The 26,234-nt window shown below is 37.5% G+C and overlaps 1 protein-coding gene across 2 annotated transcripts in view; it reads left to right on the top strand.

Annotated features, from left to right (window-relative positions):
* LOC134840219 (kinesin-like protein KIF9) overlaps positions 1-25,671 on the top strand; it is a 510,307-nt gene extending 484,636 nt beyond the window's left edge. The window contains exons 2-17 of one of the 2 annotated variants that reach the window (XM_063855985.1): positions 6,817-6,919; positions 14,941-15,106; positions 15,539-15,693; positions 16,082-16,252; positions 16,680-16,763; positions 17,139-17,379; positions 17,698-17,867; positions 18,492-18,694; positions 19,174-19,464; positions 20,803-21,002; positions 21,407-21,529; positions 22,466-22,660; positions 23,182-23,291; positions 23,752-23,856; positions 24,700-24,723; positions 25,362-25,671. In XM_063855985.1, coding sequence (XP_063712055.1) covers positions 6,824-6,919; positions 14,941-15,106; positions 15,539-15,693; positions 16,082-16,252; positions 16,680-16,763; positions 17,139-17,379; positions 17,698-17,867; positions 18,492-18,694; positions 19,174-19,464; positions 20,803-21,002; positions 21,407-21,529; positions 22,466-22,660; positions 23,182-23,291; positions 23,752-23,856; positions 24,700-24,723; positions 25,362-25,460 — 2,433 coding nt within the window. In that variant the 5' untranslated portion in view covers positions 6,817-6,823 and the 3' untranslated portion in view covers positions 25,461-25,671. The remainder of the gene's footprint in view (positions 1-6,816; positions 6,920-14,940; positions 15,107-15,538; positions 15,694-16,081; positions 16,253-16,679; positions 16,764-17,138; positions 17,380-17,697; positions 17,868-18,491; positions 18,695-19,173; positions 19,465-20,802; positions 21,003-21,406; positions 21,530-22,465; positions 22,661-23,181; positions 23,292-23,751; positions 23,857-24,699; positions 24,724-25,361) is intronic. The other variant, XM_063856061.1, reaches the window with a different exon arrangement.
* Positions 25,672-26,234: the final 563 nt, after the last annotated feature.

Here is a 26,234-nt window from a genome sequence, read left to right as displayed (position 1 = left end):
TAGACGAGATCAGGAGATTCTCAAACAAGGAGTTGAGGCTCACTAAAGAATCTATGGGAGCATTGCCAAAATCCAGTGAATACTGTGGACCGATCAAGAAGAAGTCCTATAGCTATGTGTCCGGGATTATAGGGATAGCATACAATCCTTTCCTGAGTGAAGACATACGTGATTGCTTCTTTGATTTTGAGCAGGCGGTGTTACTAAGATTCTGGACGTCCAGAATTGTGACGACTAAGAGCGTTAACAATCCACAGGCCAAATTGGGATTGGTCTTGGAAGAAGAGGTGACTGCACCTTCAGTGCCAAAATCCGACAAGAGAGTGGAATTTGGGTTGGGGTTCTCAGATGAATTACTGAGAACGAGCTTGATGGCAGTGTGGGAATTGATGAAGCCATCGTGGTGTCCTAGTCCCAACGCTGACTCAATATTACGGGCGACACAGGACGTACAGAGGGAACTGAATGTGGACTGTAACCTGCGTGACCTCAACATCATATATAATGTGATGATAACAGCCTCTAAGAGCAACGGAGAAGATAGAGTGGAGTTGCCTGGCTGGGGACCAGAAGACTGGGTCAAACCTGGTAGCTGTCTGGCGGAAGTCTGTGGACTAGAGGGTCACGTTTGTGGAAGTCTAGACTGTGTGAAAACCCTGGAGAAACAACACAAGCAGTTGACGGTATTGTTTGAAAATGTAGTGATGAAAGCAAGAACGGAAACGGAACTGATAGCAGATTGCCATGGAGGAACCGATGTGAATCTAGTGACAGCACTAGGATTCTACAGCATGTTTGGTTCTTTAGAGTCACTATTGAATCTAGAACAGAAACATGAGATGGTCACAGCCATCAGCGTAGAGGTATTCCCAGGAGTTCTGCAGACTGAGCAGAAGTATATAGGAAAATGGAGGGAAGCAATCGAAACGGAGATGAACATCAGACACAGCGAAACTTATTGTAGACCATCAGGAGCACGATATTTGGTGGGTTCAACGTTGGCTCCAATGTGCAAGAGCAGATACCCTGTACATTTCGTGGCTGTGGACGTGAAGAGCACAAGAACGATCGTGGATCAAGCTTTTTCAGTGCCGAAGTGCGTGAGGTTGGCAAGAATGTCTGAAAAGTCTTACGAGTTACTGTGTAAGATTTTCTCAGCAGTTCCAGAAAGAACCAAAGAAGAGTTGGAGTCAATACTAGGAAAGAAATTCATGGGATATGTGAGCGGGAACTTCAGTGACTTTGAAAAACAGAAACAGAGAGGATCAACTGTCACAGATTACAATGCAGTAGATGAGAATGATGAAATCCACCGAGTGATGATGGAAGTGGAACCATTGCTGGAAGCTTCGGGAAAACGTAATTGGAGGAGCATCATGTTGACGCATGATGAGTTTCCTTGCCACTGCTTGCTGCAGACCTGGTGGTATCCCAAGCGTAGTAATCTGGTGTTGATCTGGGACTCTGGAGAGCTGCTCTCCATGGGTTTACCAGATTCATCACAGCCCATAACAATAGTGATAGTGGGAGTTATGATGGCGATACGATGGCTGGAAGCTTATGTGAGAGAAAATAATAGACAGGAAGCACCGACGAGAGAACAATTGCAGAAATTAGATTGTCTAAAAGATTTAGATCTTTTTGAGACAATGTGCAAAGTTCTAAACATTCCGATGGAAGTGAAGAAGATATGGGCAAGAAAACGATTGATGCCATGGTTCAGAGCTAACATGACTGCATGGTTGTACGAGTATGCGAAAAAGCATATGTCGAAACATGGCAGAGTGTACAGTGAATATCAGCTGGACATTGGGGCAGGAGCTTTCAAGCGAGCTTTCGTGACCCATCGGAATGCAGTGACCACCGCTGTGAAAAGAATTTCCAGGACGAGCGAGCGTAGTGGAAATGAGAAGGCAGAGATGCTGAAAGAAGATTTGGAGAGAAACGTGACGTTGTGTCTCCACAACAGCTTCTGTAGAAACAGAGAATCAAACGTGGATCCCCTACCTTGCTGTAAACAGAGGGTGGAAGAGCAGAAGTGTTGGAGGACGGCTTCCAACAGCGTCAGGATAGTCAATGACGTGCTACAAGACACGGAGACCGAGAGTGCAGAGTCAGCGTCACAGGAGGAGGAAATGGAGCATTGATGAATGGTCGAGAAAACAAGAGGCAACAAGAAAGAAAATTAGAAGAATTTAGAAGTTTTAGAACTTCTAAACGACGAAAAAAGAAGAGAACAAAGGGATGATGAAGAAAAGTTAAAACTCAAAATTGTTTTATGTGTGTGAAAAACTCAAATGAGAAACCAAGCAACCAAGTTGTAATTGAAAACTGAAACATTTAAATTGAGTTTGGAAATTGTTGCATTTATAAATTTGCATTTTGGTTTTAGTTGAAGTGGCTTTAGAGACACTCACTTATTATTTATTTAGAAAGGCTTGAGGGAAGAGTATATTTAAATATTCCAGCCTGCATGATTGTTTTTAATCACTTAGGAAGACTGATCACTTTGTGGTGACATGAAAAACTTGAGTAACTTCTTGAGGAGGGAGGTTGTTGCATTGTTCTTTCTAACCACAAAGTTCCTTAGTTTTAATATTCAGGACAATAAACAAGCAAGGTTTCCGAAGGGAAGGAGCATAGTAGGATAATTTTAGCTTGTTGGTTGGCAGGACTGTCCTGCAAGCCAACACCTTTTAAATCTAGGAGAAAAAGTTTCAATCGGGATATTGACACTGGAAGTCAGAAAATATGTTTTATCTTAAGTCATATCCTCAATGTGCAGATTAATGAAAGAATTTGAAGGCTATAGTGATGTAGGATGATGCCATTTATATTCTGCAGTGAGTCGATGTGACGTAGGTAAAAGTAATTTCGTGCATTTTGTAAATTCTGTTCGATGACACTGTAACCACTTAGAACATTGCGCGATTCAATGAGGACATTGACCGGACTGTCCGGGGAGTATGTGACATTCGACCAGAATGGCCAAAATGCAGTCTCTGCAGAATTCGGTATTTTAGCAGCAAGCCTTCCGAATTGGCGATTTAGAACGGATAAGGACGTTATTTGAACGATTAGCCAAACGGTGAAGGCTAGAAGATTCTGGAATTCTAATTTTTAAAAATTCGAATTATGACGTCATATTTCTGAGAAACGTCAGAAACGGCCATTTTTAGCTAAAAGAGCAAGAAAAAACAGAACAACTTTTATCTGCGATTACGAACAGTACGAAATCGAGACTAAAAAACTACAACGAACTACCGAACAGCAGAGGACGTTCCGAGTTGCAACTATTGTGCTGTTACAATAGTTGCGGGGCCGTTGCGAGCAACGGTGAAGGGTAAAACCCAGCCTTCCGAGTTATTGTGAACTGGATATTAAGAAGCTTGATTCACCGGATTCAAGAATCCGGAAGGGTCTCGGGACGTGGACTTTTATGAACTTATATTGAATTTTAGTATCCGTCATGTCCTGACTTGAATTTAATTAAGATCTTAATTCGTTTTGACAAGAATGAGGAGCTAGAAGTAGGGGGGAAAGGGTTGATCCATCTTCGATGGAGATGATGATTTTTATCTACTGAACAAAAACAATAGTAATATAATAAGTAGTAGCCCTGTTTTTAGGAGTGACCTCGTGGTCTGGGGATACTGAGACCCAGCCATGAGCTCACTAATTTTGCATGTAATCTAGTTAATTTGAGCGTTCTGGTCGAAGCCGGAGAACAGTAACGTTTTTGTCAGCCTGATGTAGGAAAGACCACCGAAAAGTACTGGCTTGGTAGAGACGGTGAAAAACATGCAAAGCTCTGTTTAGACGCTAGCCAGTCGTCTTAAGACTTAGTTTTGTTATCCGTCGATATGTATCTTCCGGGCGAATGTTACAGGAACCTGTCATGCACGATTTTCTCGCGAGAACTGAAAATCAGAAAAAGAGATCAGAACAGTTGAATAACAATCGCGGGAAAGTTGCTAGAAAAATCGGTGGGAAATTGCTATTCGCAATTTCAATAGCAATAATAACCTAGAGTAGAGCTGTCCCATCTGAAACAGAGACGAGAGCATTCCCACGAATTGGATTGTTACGATTGGAATACTATTATTGACTGGACTAGAGTGAACCTTCGGTGGAAAGGTGGACAGCTTGAGTGTCCCAATGGTTCACGAGAACTTGCAGTCTAGAGTAAAAACTTGTTCTTGTTGTTAAAACTGACTAACATTAAACTCATATTAGTTACTTTATTAATTCTTGAGTTGTTTACCGACTTATTTACTTCCTGGTTCTTGAGCGTGCTACAATGTGAGTACTTAATTTAAATTCCTAGAGTGTGTTTTATAATTGTTATGTTGAGGTAAGGCGAGTTTTAGGTTGATCCATCTGAAATGGATCAGAGTTACACTGTCTAATAAAAAGTAACTTAACGGATTGTTCCAACCCGGTTTTTAACGGCGTTCATGTATTTTGGGTATCTAGAGACCTAAGTATGGGGACGTTTCTAATTCTAGAGTGGGGGGATATTTTAGTAGTAGCCTTTAAGCTGTAACGGGCCGTAGTCTCATGTCACAAGCGAACCGAACTGGCTCCGACCGTTCTTGAGGTGGAAAAACACAAGAGATAGTGTCCCTGACCCTTGAGCCAGTGGTTATAGGGCCTATTTTTCTTAAGCCTCATGTGTGACTACAGTAGACGAATGTTACATGGGGGGATGATTTTGATTATTTGGATTTGTTTTGTTTCTGTCGTCGATTTGTTTGCTGTTAGCCCATTTCTTAATTTTGTCTCCGTTTCAATCAGCACTTCATGAGTAAATGGTAGTTGAAATTCCGTCAGTTGTTGTTGACTCATGACTTGGTTTTACTCAATGGGGGCAAAAAAGCCTTCACCCGGAGATATACTTGAAAAAAATTAGATTTTTCTCTTTCAAAATGTAGTAATCAGAAGGCAAAAACATCTATCTCAGCGTTATTGTTTTTTACCATTTTGTTTATGAATGATTCGAATTAAAGGGAGTTTCAAAATGACATGAGAGCGTTAAAAAAAAACAATTATCTTATAGTTTTTTGATGCCATTTAATCAACTTTTCATTTTGTTTTAATTAATATATTTACTAATAATGTTTGAAATCAGTAGAAAATTTTAGAGATCTACTTTAAGAATTGATGTATGCAAAGTTAGCGGCTCAAAAAAATGAAATTGATAGGAAAATTATCTCGTTTTCGTGTGATTTGTAAAATAATTTATTAATTATTTTTTAAAGTTTTTTACGACCTTACCTTTGATACATACAACGGTTCTAGATGCGGAATGATTTGGAACTTTTGATTTGTAATTTTCTAAGCCTACAAAGATCGTAATTTTCAGCTTAATTGTTTTAGTTTTGGTTTGCTATATGTTATGGGACAGATAGAAATATGCAACCTAAGAGATAGTAACATTTAGAATCGTCAATCTAATTGAAATTAATCTATTTTTTTAAAGGCTCTCCAATTGAAATTAATAAACTTTTATTAAATTGAGGAAATTCTTAAACTTTTTTTTCAAATCAATGTTAAACATAACATGATGTTAGTTTTCAATTTATGTCTAATTTGCTCATATCATTTGAAACCATGGCGATTGTCATGCTTGTTTTATTGATTAGTCCATATATTTCAATCTTTTTTCTTCTGCGCTTTAAATTTTTCCGCTCTTGAACCGTTCTGCCCTGTGTACCCTTCCTAGCCGGCAGTATTAGTTAATTTCTTTTGTGTACAAACTTTAATGATTATGTTCATGAGCCCAAAAAGGAAAAGTTTTAGCCTCGCTAAAAGTATGATTTTGGTGCTTGGCGAACTTTTAGTTTTGATTAATAGTCTCCTGCAGTTAGGTTCACTCTATAATTTTCTTTTTTTTTAAAAAAAAAAAACGTTTGTCAAACAATCGATCTTTGTGAAAAAAGTCCCTCCCCGCATTTCAGTAAATTGCAATCACCCCCCATTAAATAGTTCAGAGAGGCAAATAGACATGCAGTGTCAAAGCATGAATGTGCGCATAACTCGATGAAGTGCTTAATTCAGTATTAACAAAATATGAATGCTTTTTTATGAATGCAGTAATGATTAGGGAAAGCATATCGATTATCTCAAACTCAAATAAAACCGACAAACTGCAATCAAATAAGCGGCGACATGTACACGATATAGAGCTGAATTCGGTTGTTTTCCACCATCGACTGCGAAATCGAGTTTCAAATTGACGTCAATAAGATTGAATGACATCTCAAACCAATGTCGTTTTAATTATAGTTTTTTGGGGGATTACGCTTTTATAGTTTGAACTGCATCGAGAAGTTCACAACGTTTTCAGCGTCTAGAAAAACAACTTGAAGTTTTTACTTTTAGGTTGGATCAAGTCGAATCACAGAGAGTTGCCCTTTCTCATCTGAAGCAAGAATTATCAATTTCTCGCGGGAATGAAAAGTTATTGTTTAAGATTTTCGCTCTGAAAATGCAATAAATTTTTGTGAAGATTCGAAAAAAAATTTTGAATGGAGAAAATTCAAATGTTCTTTGTTTTTGTTGAAAAATTATATTCATTTGAACAAATTTTTGCTTTCTCTCAACAACCTCCTAATCTTATTGTTTTGTTGCATCTTAAAATAGATGGTAGTTCATGTACGGGGTCTCAAAGGCCAATGGGTTGCAAAATAAGGCCCACTTTTTTGGGGCTTACGCCATCCAGCAGGATTGTGGCAGCTAATGAAGAGATATATTTTTCGGAATTTCAGATCGTCACATCTTATCAACTTATCTAGAAGTTCTTTGCTTTTTCAGATACGAAATGCCAGAAGAACCAAAAACAGTTAAAGTTTACGCTAGAATCCGACCCACAGATAACTTCGCCTATGAAAACGTTGTTTTGAACTCGGATGGAAAGGTTTGAAGATTTGTTTTTGAACATATGACATCAAAAGATGTAAAACCGCAATTCCTTTTCTTCCTGCACTTCAATACTTTTTCTATGTACTCATTGGTCACGATAGACTTTTTGAGCGATTTGCACTGCAGTCCGGTACTTTTGCTCCATTATTTATATTTAAATAGCGCCATTTTGGAAATATATTTGTATTTTTTTTAATGAGCTCATTAATGTGGTTGCTGTCAAATCTCGATATCTTTCAGTTTTTGTCTGTACACTAGGAAAATACTGAAATGATGGGTTTTTAGGATCAGAGTGAAAGGACAAATTTAAAATAATTGCGAGAGTAAGTGCCTTGTAATAGGTTACAAAAAAAAACAACAAAAAAAATTCTTTTCCCCCGTTAGATGTTTTGTTCATGGAATTCGCACTTACGCAGGTTGCACGTTACACATTACCTTATTATTGAATCCAATTAATTTTCTGCTAAAATGCGCAGTTGTTGTAGAGGAAAAATTGTTGTAGAGGAAAAAGTAGAGGACTTGTCTGCTGTGTGTACATAATTCGAGATCCTGTCAGGTCTTTTCGCAAATTACCTTTGAAGGTTTTTCCAAATTTTAATTAGAAATATTGTATTTCAAATCTGTCTAATGGTTTTCGCCTCAAACATGAACGGATTCGTTTCCGAGATTTGTGCTTCTATTTTACTACAAGTTCTGAACTGAAGATGGCTCAGAAATTGTGTCCAGGTTTTTAACAATTATGGATCAACCCAGATTGTTTGGAAATATTTATTCTGACCACGCCCTCTTTAGGGCTGGAAAAAGCTATGTGTTAGTTGGGTGTTGCAATCTAGTAATATACTTTTTTTCTCTACTTGTTAACAGAATAGGCAGTTTAGTAGGAGAGGTAATTTTGACTGCTGACAAATAGGTTTCTTGTTTCTTGTTTGAAAAAGTTTTTTTTGTTTGGCTTCAAAAATGTTCCGATCACACTAATATAAGAAAAAAATCAAAGATGAAGAAGTCATTCATTATCAAAAATACGTTTTTATTTTTTTCCAGTAATTTTTTCATTTTTTTTTCATAGTTTTATTTTTGTTTGTATTTTCACGTAGAACTAGCATCGCAAAATAAATGTTTTGTGTGACTGTTAAAACTGGATATAATGCAAACATGTATATTTAAGACACAACATCATCTGAAATAGTCATCACTGATGTTACTGCAATTAACAAAACTTATTTACACATTCTAACACTGCACGGAAATGATAAATTTAAGAAATGTATGAATGAGATGCAAAATTAACCCACCTCAAGTGTTACATTACTGGAGAGCGCAGGGACACCAGCAAATGAAAACATTATGCAGAGCTCTAACACATTGTGATTTGTGTTTCCTACAGTGAAACACACAACGCATATGAAGTGATTAGCTGTTAAAATAGGATGAAAGCACACACAAATGAATACATTATACACATGACGAACACCACAACAAGTACTACACACATTACACACTGTGCGAAGCAGTTTTCAACAAGTTTATGAGGTTTTGCTCCATTCCCGACTTCTTTGTCAGACAATCGGCATATTGGCGAGTCGTTGGCACACAATTGACGCGGGAGACTTCACCAGACTGCAGAAGCTCCTGGATAGAACTGATTTCCACGCGCAAGCGTTTTTCTAGGACAGTTTTTGATGAGTACAACGACTCAAAAAGCTGTTTGCTGTCGACATAACCGTTGATTCTTAGTTTCAAACCTGTGATGAACTCGAGTATCTGTGCTAAAAAAATAGTTGCATCGAGTCCATCTTGCAGGTCCAAAGTCTCTGCTGCTAGGGTGCTTCTGGCAATTCGCTCAATCTTTCTAGACGCCCAAGCAAGAGGGTGGCATTTTCTCGTCTCGGGATTTGCCAGTATGGTCAAAAAACCTCCTTGAGACCCACCGTCACCCAAATTTTGAAATGAGGCATCCGTGAACACTTCAAGAACGAGGTTTTCAGGCTCTCCAAGCATGGGAAACGCTAGAGTCATATCTTTGGAATACTTCAAACGCCTGAGACACTTGTTTGCGACTCTGAGCCTCTCTGTATCTACGTTTCTGATGTCGCATGCTAGTGAGTAGGCGTAAAAACTCAAATCTGGTCTCGTTTGACCAGCAGTCCATTGCAATTGACCTATGGCGCCCCTGAAATTGGAAATTTCGTCTTCAGTTAGAGGTCTATTGTGCTTTGGATAACTCTAGTCGGTTATCTCGATTTCCTCGATGAAAGTACGCTGATCTATGGTAAGACAATCCTTCACGGGGTCTTTCTGTATGTTAATACCTATGAACTTCAACGGGCAAGTGGAGTGTTTTCCGACTGTGAAACCGCTGTCCAACTTCGGCATCACTTCTTCCACAAAACTCCGCGTTCCGGCAAAAAGAAAATCATTGACATGAAGTATGACTAGGCCGCTCAGTACTTTTGCATCTTGATATATGAAGAGCGCAGGCTCAAACGGACATCTGGCAAAGCCAAGATCACACATTTCCGAGCTCACCCGAATAAACCACTTCTTCGAAACGTCTTGTAATTCGTATACGGGTTTCAAAAGTTTCCAGAGCACATTTCTACTGTATTTCACTTCTTTGGGAGGTCTGATAAACAAGGGTCTCTACAGGCTTCCGCCTTGTAGAAATGCGGCTTTCACATCAATTGAATGGGGAATCCAGTTATGCAGGCTAGCAACTGAGATAAAGACTTTCACCAGTTCTTTGGCAACCACCGGCGATTGCGTCTCATATTTCGGCAGTTTTTCCCCTTCAAATCCTCTCACTACTAATCTAGCTTTTGGATTGAAGGAACCGTCATCATTCTGACGCATCGATAAAACCCATCTTGTGGACATCAAGGGTTTCCCCGCGTTCTGGACTTCCATGTACACATCTCAATTCTTCTACGACTCCAACTCTTTCAATTTCGCAGTTTCGAATGTTTCTTCGCTGTTAGAGGAATCTGAGACAAAAAATTCTTTCGCGACAGTCTTATCGGTTGTTCCATTGACTTCACCGACACGTTCCCAAGATGACACATCTGTGGAAAAGTCAATTTTTCCTAAAGAACCCGCGAGATGAAGGGTTTTCTCGTACTGTATGTTCCAGCAGTTCTTGTATCTGCCCTTAGCTTTTCCTGCAGGTCCCAAAATCTTCACTTGATACTTCTCTCCGGCAAGCTCCGAACTTTTAGCGGTGAACTTGACTGTTTGATGTCGTTTAGGTCGTTTTTCTGTTAGGTTCTCGAATCCTCTCCTAAAATCAGTTACGGAATCGCCATTTGTGGTCTCAGTTTGAACAGAAGCCTCACCTAAGTCAGCAGACTCACAGAATTCTGGTTGTTCCGCCTGGAATTCAGCAGGTTCGTCAGCTTCACGTAATTTGTTTTCCTCGATAGTCTGATGGTCAACAGACTCTTCAGTTTCAGGTTTTTTGGAGTTATTTTCCGTATTCTCCTGTTTCTCATCTCGTGAGAGAACAACATCGCTTCCTTCTATGGCCTGTACGTCTGTGGAATGCACTCTGGGAACTTGACCTCCTTGTCTCAGAAACACGATACTGCTGTCTACGCCGGTGACACTCGCAGGACCATGCCACTTTTTGTCAACAGAGCGCCTAAAAAACACTTTTTCTCCGTAAGAAACTTGGCGTTCTTGTTTTCTGACGTTGTGTCTTAATGCTCTTCTAATTTTCTCGCAAGACTCGGACTTCAGGTACTCTATTCTTGTTTTGTGGAGCAAAACAATATGGTCTGCAACAGTTTTTGAAAATACATAGCCTTCTAGAGCTCGCAGCTTGTTGTCGATATTCACGGGGATTAGAGGGCTTCTCTTCATCACAATTTGGGTCGGCGTATAACCATGGTTGTTATAGAGGCTGTTCTTAGCGAAGCAACTGTACGATAGACAGTTCTCAATGTCAAGGTTTGGGTGATCAATCCTGACTTTTTCAAGGATATGCGATAGTGTATCATTCTGGCGTTCACAGATCCCGTTGCTGAAAGGCGAATAGGCCGCGGTGGTTTTTACAACTAGATTGAAATTTTCACACAGACTTCGCATTATCTCATTGCTGAATTCTCCTCCGTTATCAGTCACAATTGCATGTTCTGGGGAACGAAATAAGCCAATCCAATGCTTCAAAAACATATGAGCAATAACTTCAGCTTTTTTGATCTGACAGGAACAGCAACACTGAATTTCGCAAATGTGCAGATGATATGAAGATACCAGAGACCTTTTTTGATTTCATGAAGGTCCATATCCACACACACCATTGAACCTAGTACTATTGGGTAAACCCACATCTGGTTTCGGTGGTCTTTTAGCTGTCGTTCTGCATATCTCACAGTCTGAAACAAACTTTTCGATATCATTTCTGGGAACCTCGTGACCCGCATTTCTGAGCAGTAGCTATAAAGCATTTGCCGAACAGTGTGCAAACTGTAGATGCAATTTCTTGACGTCAATTTTGTCTGTTTCACCTCTTGTTGTCACCAAAACACTGTTCACGCTACCTGGCTGCAACAAACGTAACAAATAGTGTGCAGAAACAGTGGTTTCCAGCTTGATACGTTTACCAAACACTGTCAACGTATCACTTGCTAGATTCAACAGAAAACCAGCTTTCTTCATGGCTTTTTTACTCAGAAGAAGAGGAAGACTCCCGTCAATCGCATCACAGGTAATCGTACAGTTTCTTCCAGCAATGACAACAGTAATTGTTACTTCCATCACAGCTGGTTGTTTTTTCATGTTCCCGAACATTATTTGTGTCCGGCTATCCCGTGATTGGACCTGTTTCCTCTGTTCTTCAGTCAAAGAACTCAGAAAAACATCAAGCCAAGAAACACTACAACTGCTGTTGTTACAGGCGGTATCAATAACTGCTTGGTTTTTGCAATCAGCGAGAAGACTGTTACCAGTAGCTAAAGCAATTGTGACATATGATTCACGTTCTCAACTGAAGCTCGTTTTCAACTGAAGAACACTGAAAAGCCTGTTCATCTTTTCTGTCATCATTTTTCTCGTTGTCGGGGCAATCTTTGACTCAGTGAAAAATTGAGCCACAGTGGGCGCATCTAGACGTTTTTCCGTACTCATTCTTCGGATTTACACGTTTTGAGACACCGGATGCTGTTTTTTTGTTCTGATAGCTCGATTTCGGATTTTTATGTCTACTTTTTGTCATAAAGGCTTCACTTTTGATAATCAAATCGTCATTGTTTCTCGCGTTCTCTGTGATTGCACTAAAAATCCGTCTCATCGAAACTTTCACTTCTTCAAATTTCAGCGTTTTAGCGGATGTAAATCTCATCTGTTTCTCTTTTGCATCAATGCCACTGCCTGCCAGAAGTATACAGCCAAGAATCTCTTCTGGTAACGCCATTTTAAGGCTTTATACTTGCGACATTTTATACTTGCGCTCGAACTCCAGAATAAAGTCCAACACAGACAAACTTCTTAAGGCTTTATACTTGCGACATTTTATACTTGCGCTCGAACTCCAGAATAAAGTCCAACACAGACAAACTTCTTCTTTGGAATTTCTCGAACTCCATTTACGTGGCAAACGAGCTGTCAACAGTTTCCTGGCGAAAACTGTTATCTAGAACTTTGAAAAGTTCATCAAGAACATTGTCAGAGTTCAGAACTTCAATGTCAATTTCTGTTGCGACTTCTCGATACTTGTCAGTTAACGATAGTGTTACAGCTAACGCTTGCTTCTTCTTTGGAGCTCTGTTACTCTCTGCCAAATCTCGATTTCACGCCTCCATGAGTCATAGGACGTGTCTGGCCCAAGAAGAGGTGGTTTGTACGTCGCTGTCATGCTGCTACCATCGTTAAAACTGGATATAATGAAAACATGTATATTTAAGACACAGCATCATCTGAAATAGTCATCACTGATGTTACTGCAATTAACAAAACTTAGTTACACATTCTAACATGACTGTTTTTGGTCTATTTTAACTTTCAATTTAAAAAAATTTCCTTTGATTTTTGGAATTTTTCGTAGGATCGGGATTAACGCTAATATTTAAACTGTTTCATCCGTCGGATCCTGTTTTCTCATCTTTTGAAGGTTTAGTTCTGAGAGTAATGAAATGACGTTTAATTTTTTGGTAATTTGATAGATTTTTCCTAAAAACTGTCAATGAGCTGTGTCAATCAACACATTGTTATTTTAAAATAGTTTTCTCTACTCGACTTATAAATAAGATTTGTAAACATCAGTTGTAAAGAACTTTGTATTCGGGTTTGTTTTTTTTGTTTCACGCAAAGTTAGGTATCACAAATATTTTTTTGAATGAGTCGATTGCTATTTCAAATTAAAGCACTTTCACTCGTGATTCGAATAACATCAAAAAAAATAAAAGTTGTCCCAGTGTCAAGAAAAACTGGTGAAAAATGTTTGAGTTTTACTTCTATATTTACGCGTTCATTTAGTTTTTTGAACACATATGACATAGAAATGACCATTCGAAGAAAAAAATTTTTTTTTGTAGTTTTTAAGAATGTGATCGAAACATTCTGTACTACTTGCACAGCAACCGGCTATCTTTATTTTTTCTCGCTTTTTGTGTTTGTCTGTATACGTAGAGTTTCTTTTTAGTCGTCGGGATTTTTCTCGTCGATTGTATAAGTTGATTTTCGAGTTAAGGTTGTCTTTTTTAGATTTTGGTAATTTTGAGCTCCATGCTAAAATTTAGCAATATCGCAACTACTATAGTAAATTACCACCATTATTGTCATTTTTTTCTTGTTTGACTTATAATGATTATGTAGGCATTAGATAATATAGTAAGAGAAGGGTAAAAAGTTCTGTTTTCCCTACATAATCGTATTTAACTTTTTTTTGTTCCGATCATTGAAAATGGGAAGGAATTTTTTTCGGATGTGTTTCCTTATATTAAAGCCCTTCCACTTGTAAATTGAACGACATTTAAAAAGTTTAAAGTCATTTTTTAAGTTTGCCAAGAAAAACCACGTTGAAACGTTTGATTTCAACGTTTGAAACGTTTGAAACGTTATATTAGCTTATTTATGCTTAGCTTAAGCCTTAAAACTTCGTTTCACTCGAGTTAAGTTAGCTGTATGAGTTTTTAGCGCGATTTGTGGAATCAAAAATTTCGAAAAATTAAAAAAGTATCAGAAAAAATTGGAATTTTTTTGTTATACTTCTCTAATTGTTTTCGAATTTGCTTGTTTTACTATGAATGACGAACATTCCTAAATTCTAGTTTTGCGTTCAGATCTTTTTATCACGCCACGCAGAAAAGAAATGACACTAATTTGAAAAAAATTTTGTTTTGTATTTTTTTAAGACTATGGTTGGAGCATTCTGTGTTACTTGCGCATTAACCGGCTATCCTCGTTTAAATATCCGTTTAGTTGAACTTTATCAGTTTTGATTTTGGGTGGATGTTTAAAGTTTTTGGTTCTGAAAACCTCGTATTTTTCAAGCAGGTTTTTTGTTTTAAAAGGTCTTTTGTTGTTTGGCTTCAAAAATGATCCGATCACACTAATATAAGAAGAAAAAAAAATAAAGAAGACATTCAAAATAAAAAATACGTTTTATTTTTTTCAGTTTTTTTTTATTTTTCGACAAAGTTTTATTTTGTTTGTTAAAAAATGTAAGAATGAAGAGTTGAGTTACGATAGCTATTGTAGCTTTAAATTTTTAGTAGACAATTATGTTGATTTTGTTAGAATCCGAATCATGACGGAAAGGGCTTTACTATGTTACTACAGTTGACTCCCCTTCCTTTACTTAGTCAAAACTCGGCTATAAAAAAGCACACTGTAAGTCATAGTTTTTTGCTACTTCGTGAAGTGGTCAGAATTATAAGGAAAATGTTACAATGTATTTGGTCGAATATTTTTGTGAAGCTCTTTTTAGCCTCAAAGCAAAAAAAAATTCCGTCTGAAAATTTATCGTTTTGATCACCGAAAGTGGTCCGAAGAAAAGCATGAATTGCGCTTTTGATATTGCAGACTATCGACATCCATGGGCGTCCGAGTGACAAGGGTGGCTTCGTGAACAACCAGATTTCGGACTGGTCCTTCAAACTGGATGGAGTATTCCACGATGTCAGCCAGGATTTACTATACGAAGTGACAGTGAAAGAAGTTGTTTCACGTGCATTCGCAGGATACAATGGTGTGTTTCTCTGTGTTTTAGTCTGCTCAACAGTTTTTATTTGACTTTGTTACATTTTTTTCTATTTATGAATTAATTTAGCCATAACAGTTTTTGATTTATAATTTTGATTTTGATTAATTACTCTGGTGTTTATTGGAAATTGTTATATGATTCGATGGCCACATCATGATTTAATTGGATAATTGAATGGACTACCTGAACGTTGATACTTGCAAGAAAAAGCGGTTGGACCAGAAGTACACATAGAGTAACTTATCAGTAATTCTGCTAAGATAAATTTCGAAAATGAGCAAAGGGGTCCGCAAAAATCTATTCTTTTTAATTCTGCGGAAGTCTTAATGAGTAGTCTATATAATTCTTTTTTGTTATGAGACTTGTTTAATAATTTTACATTTTATTCTTACTATTTAAACTGGAGATTTTTTTCAGGCACCATTCTTAGTTATGGTCAGACAGGTTCTGGGAAGACGTTCACAATGACAGGGGCCAATGAAACGTTCCAGAATCGGGGAATCATTCCAAGAGCCATCCAGCAAGTGTTTCGGGAAATAGGAGACATGCCAGACTATGCAATCAACATTAAGGTTTGATACATTTTTGTTTTCAACTTCTAGTGGATTTTATGCGAGTCATCAGATCCCGTGAAAAATCACCTTAGAAGCTTTCTTGATATTATAAAATGATATAATAATATTCTGTGACCTGATTGATAAAAGCTTCAAACCAAAAGACCCTCAATATAATTTGAAATGCGTTTTTCGGGATTACTTGTCCAATAATATTGAAACTGTTTATTTGCGCGAGACAAAACTAGCTTAGGATTTGCTAAAATATTTGCGGAGAACAGTTGGCTGTACCTTAAATTGTGCCCCTACATCTATAATTTTTTTATGCTTTTTTGAATGATGCTCAAACTTTTCTGCAATCGAAGTCTTCTTCGAATGTTCTTATAAATGTAACCTAATTTATCAGGTGTCTTATCTGGAGATTTACAACGAGGGCCTTTTCGACCTGCTAGCTGGGACTTCGGGAGGGAGACAGCAGCCGATGACCATCATGGAAGACGAGTTCGGTATCAAAGTAGTCGGCCTCACGCAACACATTGCCAACAACGAGGAAGAAGCCTTGAATCTCGTGTTCGAGGTGGGTCATATATTAGCATTTTTGATCTTGTTATCTTAATTGGTAAAGTTCAGCTAGCGCGGATCAAATCCTGAACTAAATTCACAAGTAGGCAGACTTGTTTAGATTTGATGTGTGCTATGGTGACGCTATATTAGACGCTAAATCTCTCTTCTGTTTTGTTTCTTTATTTGTTTTTTTTCTTCTTTTTAGTTCGTGTCGCTTAATTGCGTCTGTCTATACTATTTGTCAGCACTTGGTAATCCATTCGCGATTTGGGCTGCAATTTTTCAATTTCATCTATTTCTACATTTTTTCCGAGATAAATGTTTTTTTTTTGTAAAGTCATCTTATTAGGGAAATATATATAACTTGTTCCCATCTTGTTTCGTGATTAGGGGCAATGTTTTGGGATGAACGTGAACGAATAAATTTTGTTTGTTTCCAGGGAGAGACAACCCGGGCTATAGCGGCGCACCAGATGAACAAACACTCCTCCAGATCCCATGTCATATTCACCATTGTAGTGGAGGTATCAAGTCAAAGCCAATATCTTACGAACTTTCTAACTTAAGTTAAAAATCTTTAGAACGACTTAAAACAAGATATTAAAGATGAACCGAAATAATTCTCTTTTTCGCAATGGTTAATGAGATGATCAAGTGTATCAAAAACAAAACTATTTGAATGATTTTTTCAATTCTGCAAGAGAACTTTCGGAATTTCAAATGTATCAATAGCTACAGCTCTTTTAAATGTCTATATCTTTTTTAAGTTATTAGAAAGCGCAAGATTCTTAGCTCTTATTCTTAAGTTTGTCAGTTTATTTAAGTTTTTAAGTCGAAAAAATATTAAGCTTCAATGATTTTGGAAAAACTGGACAAACACCATGGGGTTATTATACTAGGCAAGATGCCGAACAGAGTCGTCTACAAGTTACACCGTGTCCAAGTTGAACTTCGTGGACCTCGCGGGATCCGAGAGACTTGGGAAGACCTCGTCTCAGGGGAGGACTCAGAACGAGGCCACGTACATCAACAAGAGTCTCACCTTCCTCGAGCAGACTATAATGGCTCTCACTGACAAAAAGAGAGAACACATTCCCTTCAGACAGAGCAAACTCACACATGTTCTCAAGGATTCTATCGGTCAGTTTATTATCTAGTTTAGTAAAATTATTTTGTAAAATTGGTGTCAGAAGCTGTGTATTAGATTTACTTGGTTATAGTGATTACCAAGTTTTTTTAGTCATTTCCAAATACGTTCTATAAATTTTCGTCTAATTTATTTTTGATTTTTTTTTCAAATAATCTTATTGATTTTTTAATAACGCTTGCTAATCGCAAGCGTAAAGATCTAGGCAAGTTGTTCTGCTGTTTGATTGAAATCTTTATAAAATTTGAATAGTTCTAATGAGATACCCCTGAGTTTTTGAGCACGTGGCTATTTATTTTTTACTTGCACAGGCGGCAACTGTCAGACCGTGATGTTTGCAACTGTGTGGGGGGAGGATAATCAGTTAGAGGAGACGGTTTCCACTCTCAGATTCGGAACCCGGATGATGCGAGTGCCGATCGCGGTGGCCGCCAACCAGGTGCAGGACCCCACTGCCATGGTCAGACAACTCGAGAAGGAGGTCAGTCTTAGTTCGATTTTCTTTCACATTGAGTTTCTTTTCTCTTTATTCCCCTCCTTTTATTAGGAGTCGATGAACGTAGTTCAGACTCTTATATAGGTCGCGATGATTTTTTTTCTTTTTTTCGCGGTTTGACTTTTGTTTCTTTTTAAGGTCACTTCCTTTCTTTTTTTGAAAGGAAGGCAAACTCCACTATCGAACAGCGAAAGTGTAATGGCAAAAAAAAACGTGGATGACTTCTAATTTCGAAAATGGAATTTAATTTTCAGATATCCCAGCGGAATAAAACGTTTATCTATAGATCCATTTTCTCAAATTTCAAATTGAGTTAATTTTTTATCAAAAAAGTGTCTATTATAAATTTTTCTTGAAATTAGAAGCGCTTTAAGGCCATGTATTTTTCTTTGAAATTTGAAAAATTGAAGTTTTTAGAAAGAAAAAACAAATTAACACTTTTTCTGTCTCTTTTCCAACTGTCAGTTAGCTAGATTTATAGTATTTTTCTTCTATTCCTTCTCTTATTTATTAGTATATTCTTCATAACTAAATCCCAGAGTTTAAAAGAAGTTACTTTAACAGCTGGATTGCGAAACTGGAAAAGACTGGATGTTTTGTTTCCTCCAGGTGCGTACTCTTAAGCAGGAGTTGACTATGCACGACACTCTGAACAACAAGGGGGGTCAGAACTACGACGCCATCACAGACTCCCAGATGGGGGAGATCCAGAGACAGGTGAAGGGATTCCTGTCCGGCTCAGTGGATACTGTGGACATCGTCAATGTGCGACAGATCCAGACTGTGTTCGGAGTATTCCGACAATTCTACAGGTGCGAAAAGCGAACTCTCAAATAATTGTAATGGTTCTTTTTCGGATGCGTTACTAAATGGGCTCGTTATTTCTTGCAGTGGTACTTCGTTAGAAATTTTGTAATTCTTAAACCTCTATTAGTGTATTTCACGTTCCCAAAACGAAATAAAATGGACTTTTTTGATATTTTATGCCTCTAAAACATTAATTTCAGAAAAAATACGAATTCAAGAATTCCTGAGTACCTTTGATCGGTGCGAATACTTAGCAAGACTGTCCTTATCAGGGTAAGGCCCTGAGTGTTCTGACTGCCTTTTAAGGTCTATGGGGCAGTGATCACACGAAAAAATTTAAAGGTAACGAAATAAAATGGAAAAAAAATTGTTTGTACAAAAAAAACCACCACGAGAACAAACATTCCGTTACTTTCGCTATGAAAGTCGAAACTATTGTGATTGTCAATCTTAAGGTTATTTATGTAATCCTGTTTTTTTGTAGGAGTCTAGAAAAAGACGTAGAGCAAAAATTAAAAGAAAAATACGAACTCACAGAGAAACAAGGCCAAGGTTCCGGAACTGCCGGTGAGCCCTCTGCGGGTGCACGAAAAGGCAGTGGCACGTCTCAAGAAGTGAGGCTTGTGGGTGAGTTGGACGGACAGGGTTTCTCTGTGGGTTTCGCTCCGCCGAGTAGCAAGCCACAGAATTCCAGCGTGGTGGAGCAGAAGAAAATTGAGTTGTCCAGTGGAAATCAAGGAACTGGTCCAGCCAAGAAGAAACAAAACAAGACGAGGTAACTTCTGTTTGCTAATTAGAAACAAACTGTGCTTCACTCTACGCGCGGGGTTATTTTGGTATCAGCGGGGTGGCGGGGTCGATATCGAAATTTATACTGAGCCACTGATTGATTATTACAGATATTTTTGCCTGTGAGATCGAAAATCGATTATTTCTCATAATGCAAAAATTCTTGCTTTTTATCTAGGGGTTGGCAATGATAAGTTTTAGGGATTTTTATAAGGATATTCAGATGGATACTTTAGGAAATGTTTATTTACCCAACAACCGATCCAAGTTTGGTATCATTACTGAATTCTTAGATTTTTTCAATTGTTGTCAATCAAAATAAACTGAGCTCGAGGGAGTGCTATCTAAAATCTCAATTTACAGCTGAATTTTTTTTCAAAAACTTTCCAAGTACTTTTCTATCAAAAAATTTGCAAATCTGGCTCTGAAAAGTGCGTTCTTGATTGAAACCAGGTTATGGGCGATGCTCAAAAATGTGCAAAAAAGTTTGTTACATTTTTTAGATCGAATAAATTGATTTTCATAGCTCTCAGATAACACTATAAATTTTTTGAACCACAGGCATATATTTGAAAAACAGGCCAAAAACGAAGTTTTTTCTGTGCATGGTCTCCCCTCATAATTATTAAATATACGCAACAAAGGTGACTGGAGAACAAAAACTTGAAGATTAGTTAGCGAAAAATAGATGCCAAAAAAATAGCAAATAGGGGACCTTTTTAGAGAGCTTGGGATCGAATCCCTGATGTTCGCATAAAAATTAGAAGTTTTGTGTCTGTTTCTGATGTTTAAGTACTTTTCCAGCTGTTTAAACCAATGGTGAGAAATTCCGTAAAAGTTAGATCTAAATTTTTTAAGCTAGATCGTGTGAAGTTTTGCTGTTTGAGGTGATCGTTTTAAACACACTATAATTTCTATATCAGATTGAAATAATTTCAAGTTTTATTCTGAAGTGGGATTCTCAAACAGTAAGTATCATAACTGCATTGCATTCTCCTTGGTTGTTACGCAGTCGGTTAAGTTTATTTGGCAGCTTTATTTTTGATGATGAACGTTTTGTCCGTATCCTCACGTGATTTACTGTAGCAATACCTTGCGATGGATTGAACATCAAAAACTGTAAAGTTTAATGAGAAGTTTTTAATGTTTGAGGAAAAAAGTATTTGTATAAAAAATTAATATGGAACTAAGCGACTATCATAACAATGCTAAAAGTACATGTTATCCTGTTTTGTTTTCTTATTGCACTCAATATTCAGTTTGATTTAAAACGCTCCTTATTTTATTTTCATTCGTGCTTAAACGTAATCTGGTATTTATTTAGTCCGAGAAGTAGTCACGACGTCTCGCCCAGTCGTGCGGGATCCCTCTCTCAAACTGCGGGTGGGGATGGAAAAGATGGGGCTGCTGGGTTGTCCCAAACGGGAGAGCGTCCCGCGACACCTCCACCCAGACATTTGGCCTTCGAAGATTTCAAGAAGGATGAGGGCGCCCAGCTAAACAAGATACTCAATGATAACAAAGGTAGTTAAACTAATTTTTAACCTTAGTTTTCGGTTTATGCTTTTGTTTTTGGTCGTGGTTTATCTTAATCAAGTCTGCTTGTGGACGATGAAAGTTGAGCGGGTTCAAAATAGTTTCATAAAAATTTAATCATGTGCGGATTCAGAGTGAGGCAGATATGGATGCGGATTCCTTAATCAGGAGTGTTCGTTGTAAGAAGGATAACTGCTTGAGCAAGCAGGTCGACATACACTAGTAAACGCGTTTGTTCACATTGAAGTAATTCTGTTCCCATTTTGATTGAAACATTGCCATTTATTTTTGTATCGCGTTGTGTGGAGCTGCGCGTCGCCTCTGTGCATAGTGAGCTTTCAGTTGAAGGTTAATGGCCATTACCATCTGATGTGATTGTTTGTTTGTTTTAGAAGTGTTGAAGAGTAAGATTAACCAGAGTAGGGAGATTGCGAATCAGATTAACGAGGTGAAGAGACGAATGGACCAGACCAAACACGACCTCAACCACATCGCCCAGGAGAGGGAGAACCTAGGTAGGGTATAGAGTCAGGCACTCACGTTTATAACCAAAGTAAGAAATTATAACGCATACTTTTTTGTGACATATGGTCAATCAAATTTTTCAGCCAACCCAAATCCCCTGAATTGTCTAAAAGTGAATGACAAAATTCTTCTAGTATTTCAAGTTCTTATTTCCGATTGGCTCAAACAACTGTCTCTCCTTTCTCCGTCTATCATTCAATCTTTGTGGCATGCGAAGTGTCGTGGATGATAATTTCATATAAAATTGAGGCTTCTTATCTGCAAGTAAGAACACAATCGTGAAAGTGTTACAAGCTATTGATAGCGCAAACCTCTATTGAGAACTTGATTAAAGAACACATTAAATTACATTTTCTATTTTCCCTGGGTAAATTTTCGCCTGACTTTAAATAAGTTCCTCCATCTGCACCCCCAACTGAACAAGGTCACAAGCGATGGTTTTGACTATCAAAGCATTTTAAATATTCAAACGAAATTAAAGTTTCCCACCGGGAACTCGTCTACCTGTTCGAGGTAGCAGCGGAGGCCATAGAGCCACGTTCTGCACTAATTTGCCTGAATGTACGCACGCGGATAACGCCATCATGACTTGGTGGCTTGGGCATTGGCGAGTATCGATGCTTCACACAGCAGTGATTGAGCTGTGGCTTCTTAACAGAGCTCTGATAAGAGCAGAGTGGACATCGTAGCACCTCATTACCTGTGCTAATGTCTTGGTTTAATGCGAAGGTTAGTCGCCTCACTAGAAGGGCTAAGTCTTTTGGTTCTGATGCTCTGATCAGTTTCACATGCGCGTGGCAATTTTGCATGTGCTTAGTGCATCGACTGACTTAGAGACATATGTCTTATTACAGTCCGGTAAGGGGCAGTCAAAAATGTTTTTTTTTAAGTTGTAAATTGCATCAGTTTTCTTCCTTTTTATCTAGGAGGTTTCCAGGGTCTGGAGGAGGGAAATGGAGACGGGTTGCAGGTTGTTGAGGAGGGGGAGTACGCGTTGATTCTCCGACTGAAAGATCTCAAGAGGGAGTACAGAGAGCACTACTCGGAACTGCAGAGGGTCCGATCAGAAGTCCAGTACTGCCAGAGACTCGTCGACCAGTGCAGACAGCGACTCATATCAGGTATGAAAATAACTTTTAAAAAATTGTTTTTTATTTTGTCAAACAGCTCACTACAATCGGAGCGTCTCTTAACTCTTGGAATCGAAAGAACGTGTAAAACGCATATAATAAGTTTTAAAGACCAAACTGTTTTTTTTTTACTTTTTCAAGCGTATGAGACTAAAATTCATGTACCCGATTAGTTGTCAACATTGACTCAAATGAGTTTATTTACGCTTTTTCAAATGTCTGTTAGCTTTGTTTATTGCCTCAGCTTGGTTGAGAAATATGTTACAAACAAATGCTTAAATCGATTTCCGATCTGACCTGGAAAAATGTCAAATAGTTTGGTTGCATTTAGGCACATCTTTATGATCATGTTGTCCTTAATCAGGCGCTGACTCTTAAATTTGAAACTTAAACATGGCATATTTAACTTTTGATTGAAGATTGTTCTGATAGTTAATAGCATCAGTCATGTACTAATTAAGTAATATCGTTAAAAAAATCAGCTGGTGATTTAATATTAAATTTGTGTCTAGATTTTGACGCGTGGTACTTACAGAGCTACTTGGGTCCCAATGTGGACTTCACCCCGACTGTGCAGACTAGCTATGGACAGGCACAGGCCACCACCATCTCCAACATACACGTCAGACATACATGCTAACTTTATACACTTTCTTTCATTTCAAATTTTTCTTTTTCATTTCATGAGTTTATTTTCTTCGGACAGTTTTGGTTGAATTCTATCTATTCAATTTAACACATATGGTTCTAATTAATGATTGACGTTACTATCAAGCCAAAACTTTAAATTACATCCAATAAAACAAGTCCAAAATTTGAACCTACTGTTCCACAAAGATTAAGATTTAACGACACAGTTCGTAATTTTTTCAGTGGGATCTTTCATCTGAGCGAGTAAAGTTCTTTTTGTGTCGGGTTCTGAAAATTAAGCTGATTTTCGGACAGATGATGAGTCTCGTCTCGAATTTGACCTGTTGCGACCTTGTGACCTTTTTCACATGGATAAAAACAGAGAATCTATGTTTACTTGCTTTCGATTCTATTCTCAACCTCGACCTGACTTGACCTTGTGTTTTGTCTAGGAGGACAAGGGGGAGAAATTGGAGAGGGCGCAGACTCAGGTGATGATGGAGGATGACCCCGAGAGCTTCAGCTACCACCGTGCCAAACGAACCTCCATACGCAAGGTAAACAAAGATAGTCGGTTGTCGTTTTGGTGTCTTTTTGTCCGTAGTTTTATAATATGATCTAAAGGAAAGTCTTAAACTAAAAGTATAATCCACAGTCCAAGTAAAGAAGAGCAAATGGGACAACAGTTTTTCGAAAAATGATAAGAAAAGGAAAACAAAAGAAAACCAAAAACTTAAAAAAAACTCTTTTTTTTTGCAGGAATTTTTAAAAGTTTTTTTTTTCAAAAAAAAATAAAAAAAATTCAAGAACTTACTGGATTAACACTAAAGTTTAAGGCTTGAATAGAAGTTTTACAGCTTAATCTTCTATAATCAGCCTGCTCGCTCACTCTACTTGCTCGAAATTCAATAATAACATTTTAAATCAGTTTTTCTCAACGCTGAGACTTTTTGAATTTTTTAAATTTGGTAAGAATCGCAATTAAAAAGGCTTTAATCATCTCACTCAACCCATTCGAACGATTATTTGTGTTTGCTGATTTTGCGTGGAAAACCAACAAAAATTAAACACACTCGAATATGAAGTTCCCATTTTCAAGGGTCGGAACAACAAACAGCACTCACTGGCGCACAACTTAAACAAAGTCACAGATCAAATAGCATTAAGTTTTGTATGATAAGCAATTAACTGGTAAAAAAAAGCCTTTTCAAACAAATAACGAAATGTCTAAAAGGTCTTGTTAGCTTCATTTTAAGTTCCTTTCTAATTGACCTTAATGTTTTTTTAAGAATAGCTCTTACAAAGTTCTAAGATTTGGTTAATATTGCTAATATTGACTGACAAAGTTGAATTTTCAAAATTCCGCAAATAATCTTGTAGTTTCAATTATTTTTTATTAGTGCCACACAGCAAATGCGAAAAAGGTTTGAATTGCTTCCCTCTTGAACACTGGCAGTTTCTGACACAGATAATCTATCATAGTCTCTTTCCCACATTTGAACCCAGTTGTCCCCTTGGAGGTGTGTGTTGTTTTGTAGCTAAAAACCGTAAAAAAATATGTCGGAAAATTGAACCAAATTTGACGAAAATGCTGAAACAAACCATTGAAAAATCTCAAATTTTCATCTGTTGCATGTGAGCAACTGCAAACGTTTCAGAAAATTTCTGGCAAAATTCTTCGGAAATTTTAAAAAATTTGTCTTTTTATACTTTGAATCTTCTGTTAGGGCTAGCCCATTAGCTGTAAATGATATCTGCTTTCTATTTTTAGTGTTCAGATTCTTTTTGCAATATAGTGATATTTTTTCACGTGTAAAATCTCCCACAGATCAATTTAATGAAAAAGCAATTGGCGTAATTTCGAAAATTTCTGCAACATTCTGCATGCAAAATCTTTTTTTTTTCAGGTAGAACCGATGTTTTGAAGTCAGTTGACAAATCAAAAGAAATCACAAATTGCCAAAATTTAGGAACTGCCTTTTTAATTACATTTTTCTGTCTGATTTCTGCCATTTTCTAGACGTCAAATTTTCTAACGTTGAAATATCAATTCTGTTATTAGTACAACCAGAGTAAGACTCAGAACCAGACTGTGCACAATGACGGACTCATTATGCCAGTGAAGAAGCCAACCCAGATGATCCTCACAGCACCCTACTGACCCCAGTAGACCTCAGTTGACCCCCGCGTATAACAGTCACGTGGCATTCATTGTAGCATCAGAAGATCTGAGTTTAAAAATACGAAGAATTTGAACTTAATTAATCGTGTCTAGCAAGGAAACTAAATTGATCAGTGCTTTGAATAATCATATCAGGAAATCCATAAAATTTTTCCATTTTGGACATTTTAATTCAATTTAGCTGTCATGATAAACGTTGAATTCTAGTTGCAATTATCTTTCGATCGGCGAAACTTCAAAAACGCAATTCATATTTGGCAACGCATTTAGGCCAATGCATTACTCACTAATTCTAAAGTTGAGCGTCTTCATTCACTCGAAAAATCTAAATAGCACGGTCAGAAAATATGCAAGGTAATAGCAAAAAATATTTTATCTCTAATGGTAATGAAATCTACAGCGTTTCATTACAAAAATGAGACTTAGGTAGGGGGTGTACCTAGAATTTTCTCGAGGACTCATCTTGTATTGCTAAAAAGAATTGTTGATCCTATATTTGGTTCGAACAAACAAGCATTATTTTTTGCCGAATTTTAATTTATAACACCAAAAAACCAGGTTACAGAAAAACAACGACATTGAACACATTTCAAAATACTGTTTGTTGCTCGCTGGCTTTATATCGGTCAATAGTACAAATTTTTTTCCGCTGATCTCGACACTGAGAAAATCTTCGTCAAATTTTTAGTTACTGATTGAATGACGATTGGAAAGGTTTTACTACGATATCACTCACCCAATTTAATGACTATT

Source organism: Symsagittifera roscoffensis, chromosome 1 (assembly GCF_963678635.1).
Source record: "Symsagittifera roscoffensis chromosome 1, txSymRosc1.1, whole genome shotgun sequence".
NCBI classification, from domain to species: domain Eukaryota; kingdom Metazoa; phylum Xenacoelomorpha; order Acoela; family Convolutidae; genus Symsagittifera; species Symsagittifera roscoffensis.
Note: the sequence above shows the minus strand (reverse complement) of the source record. Positions and strands in the feature narration are given on the sequence as shown.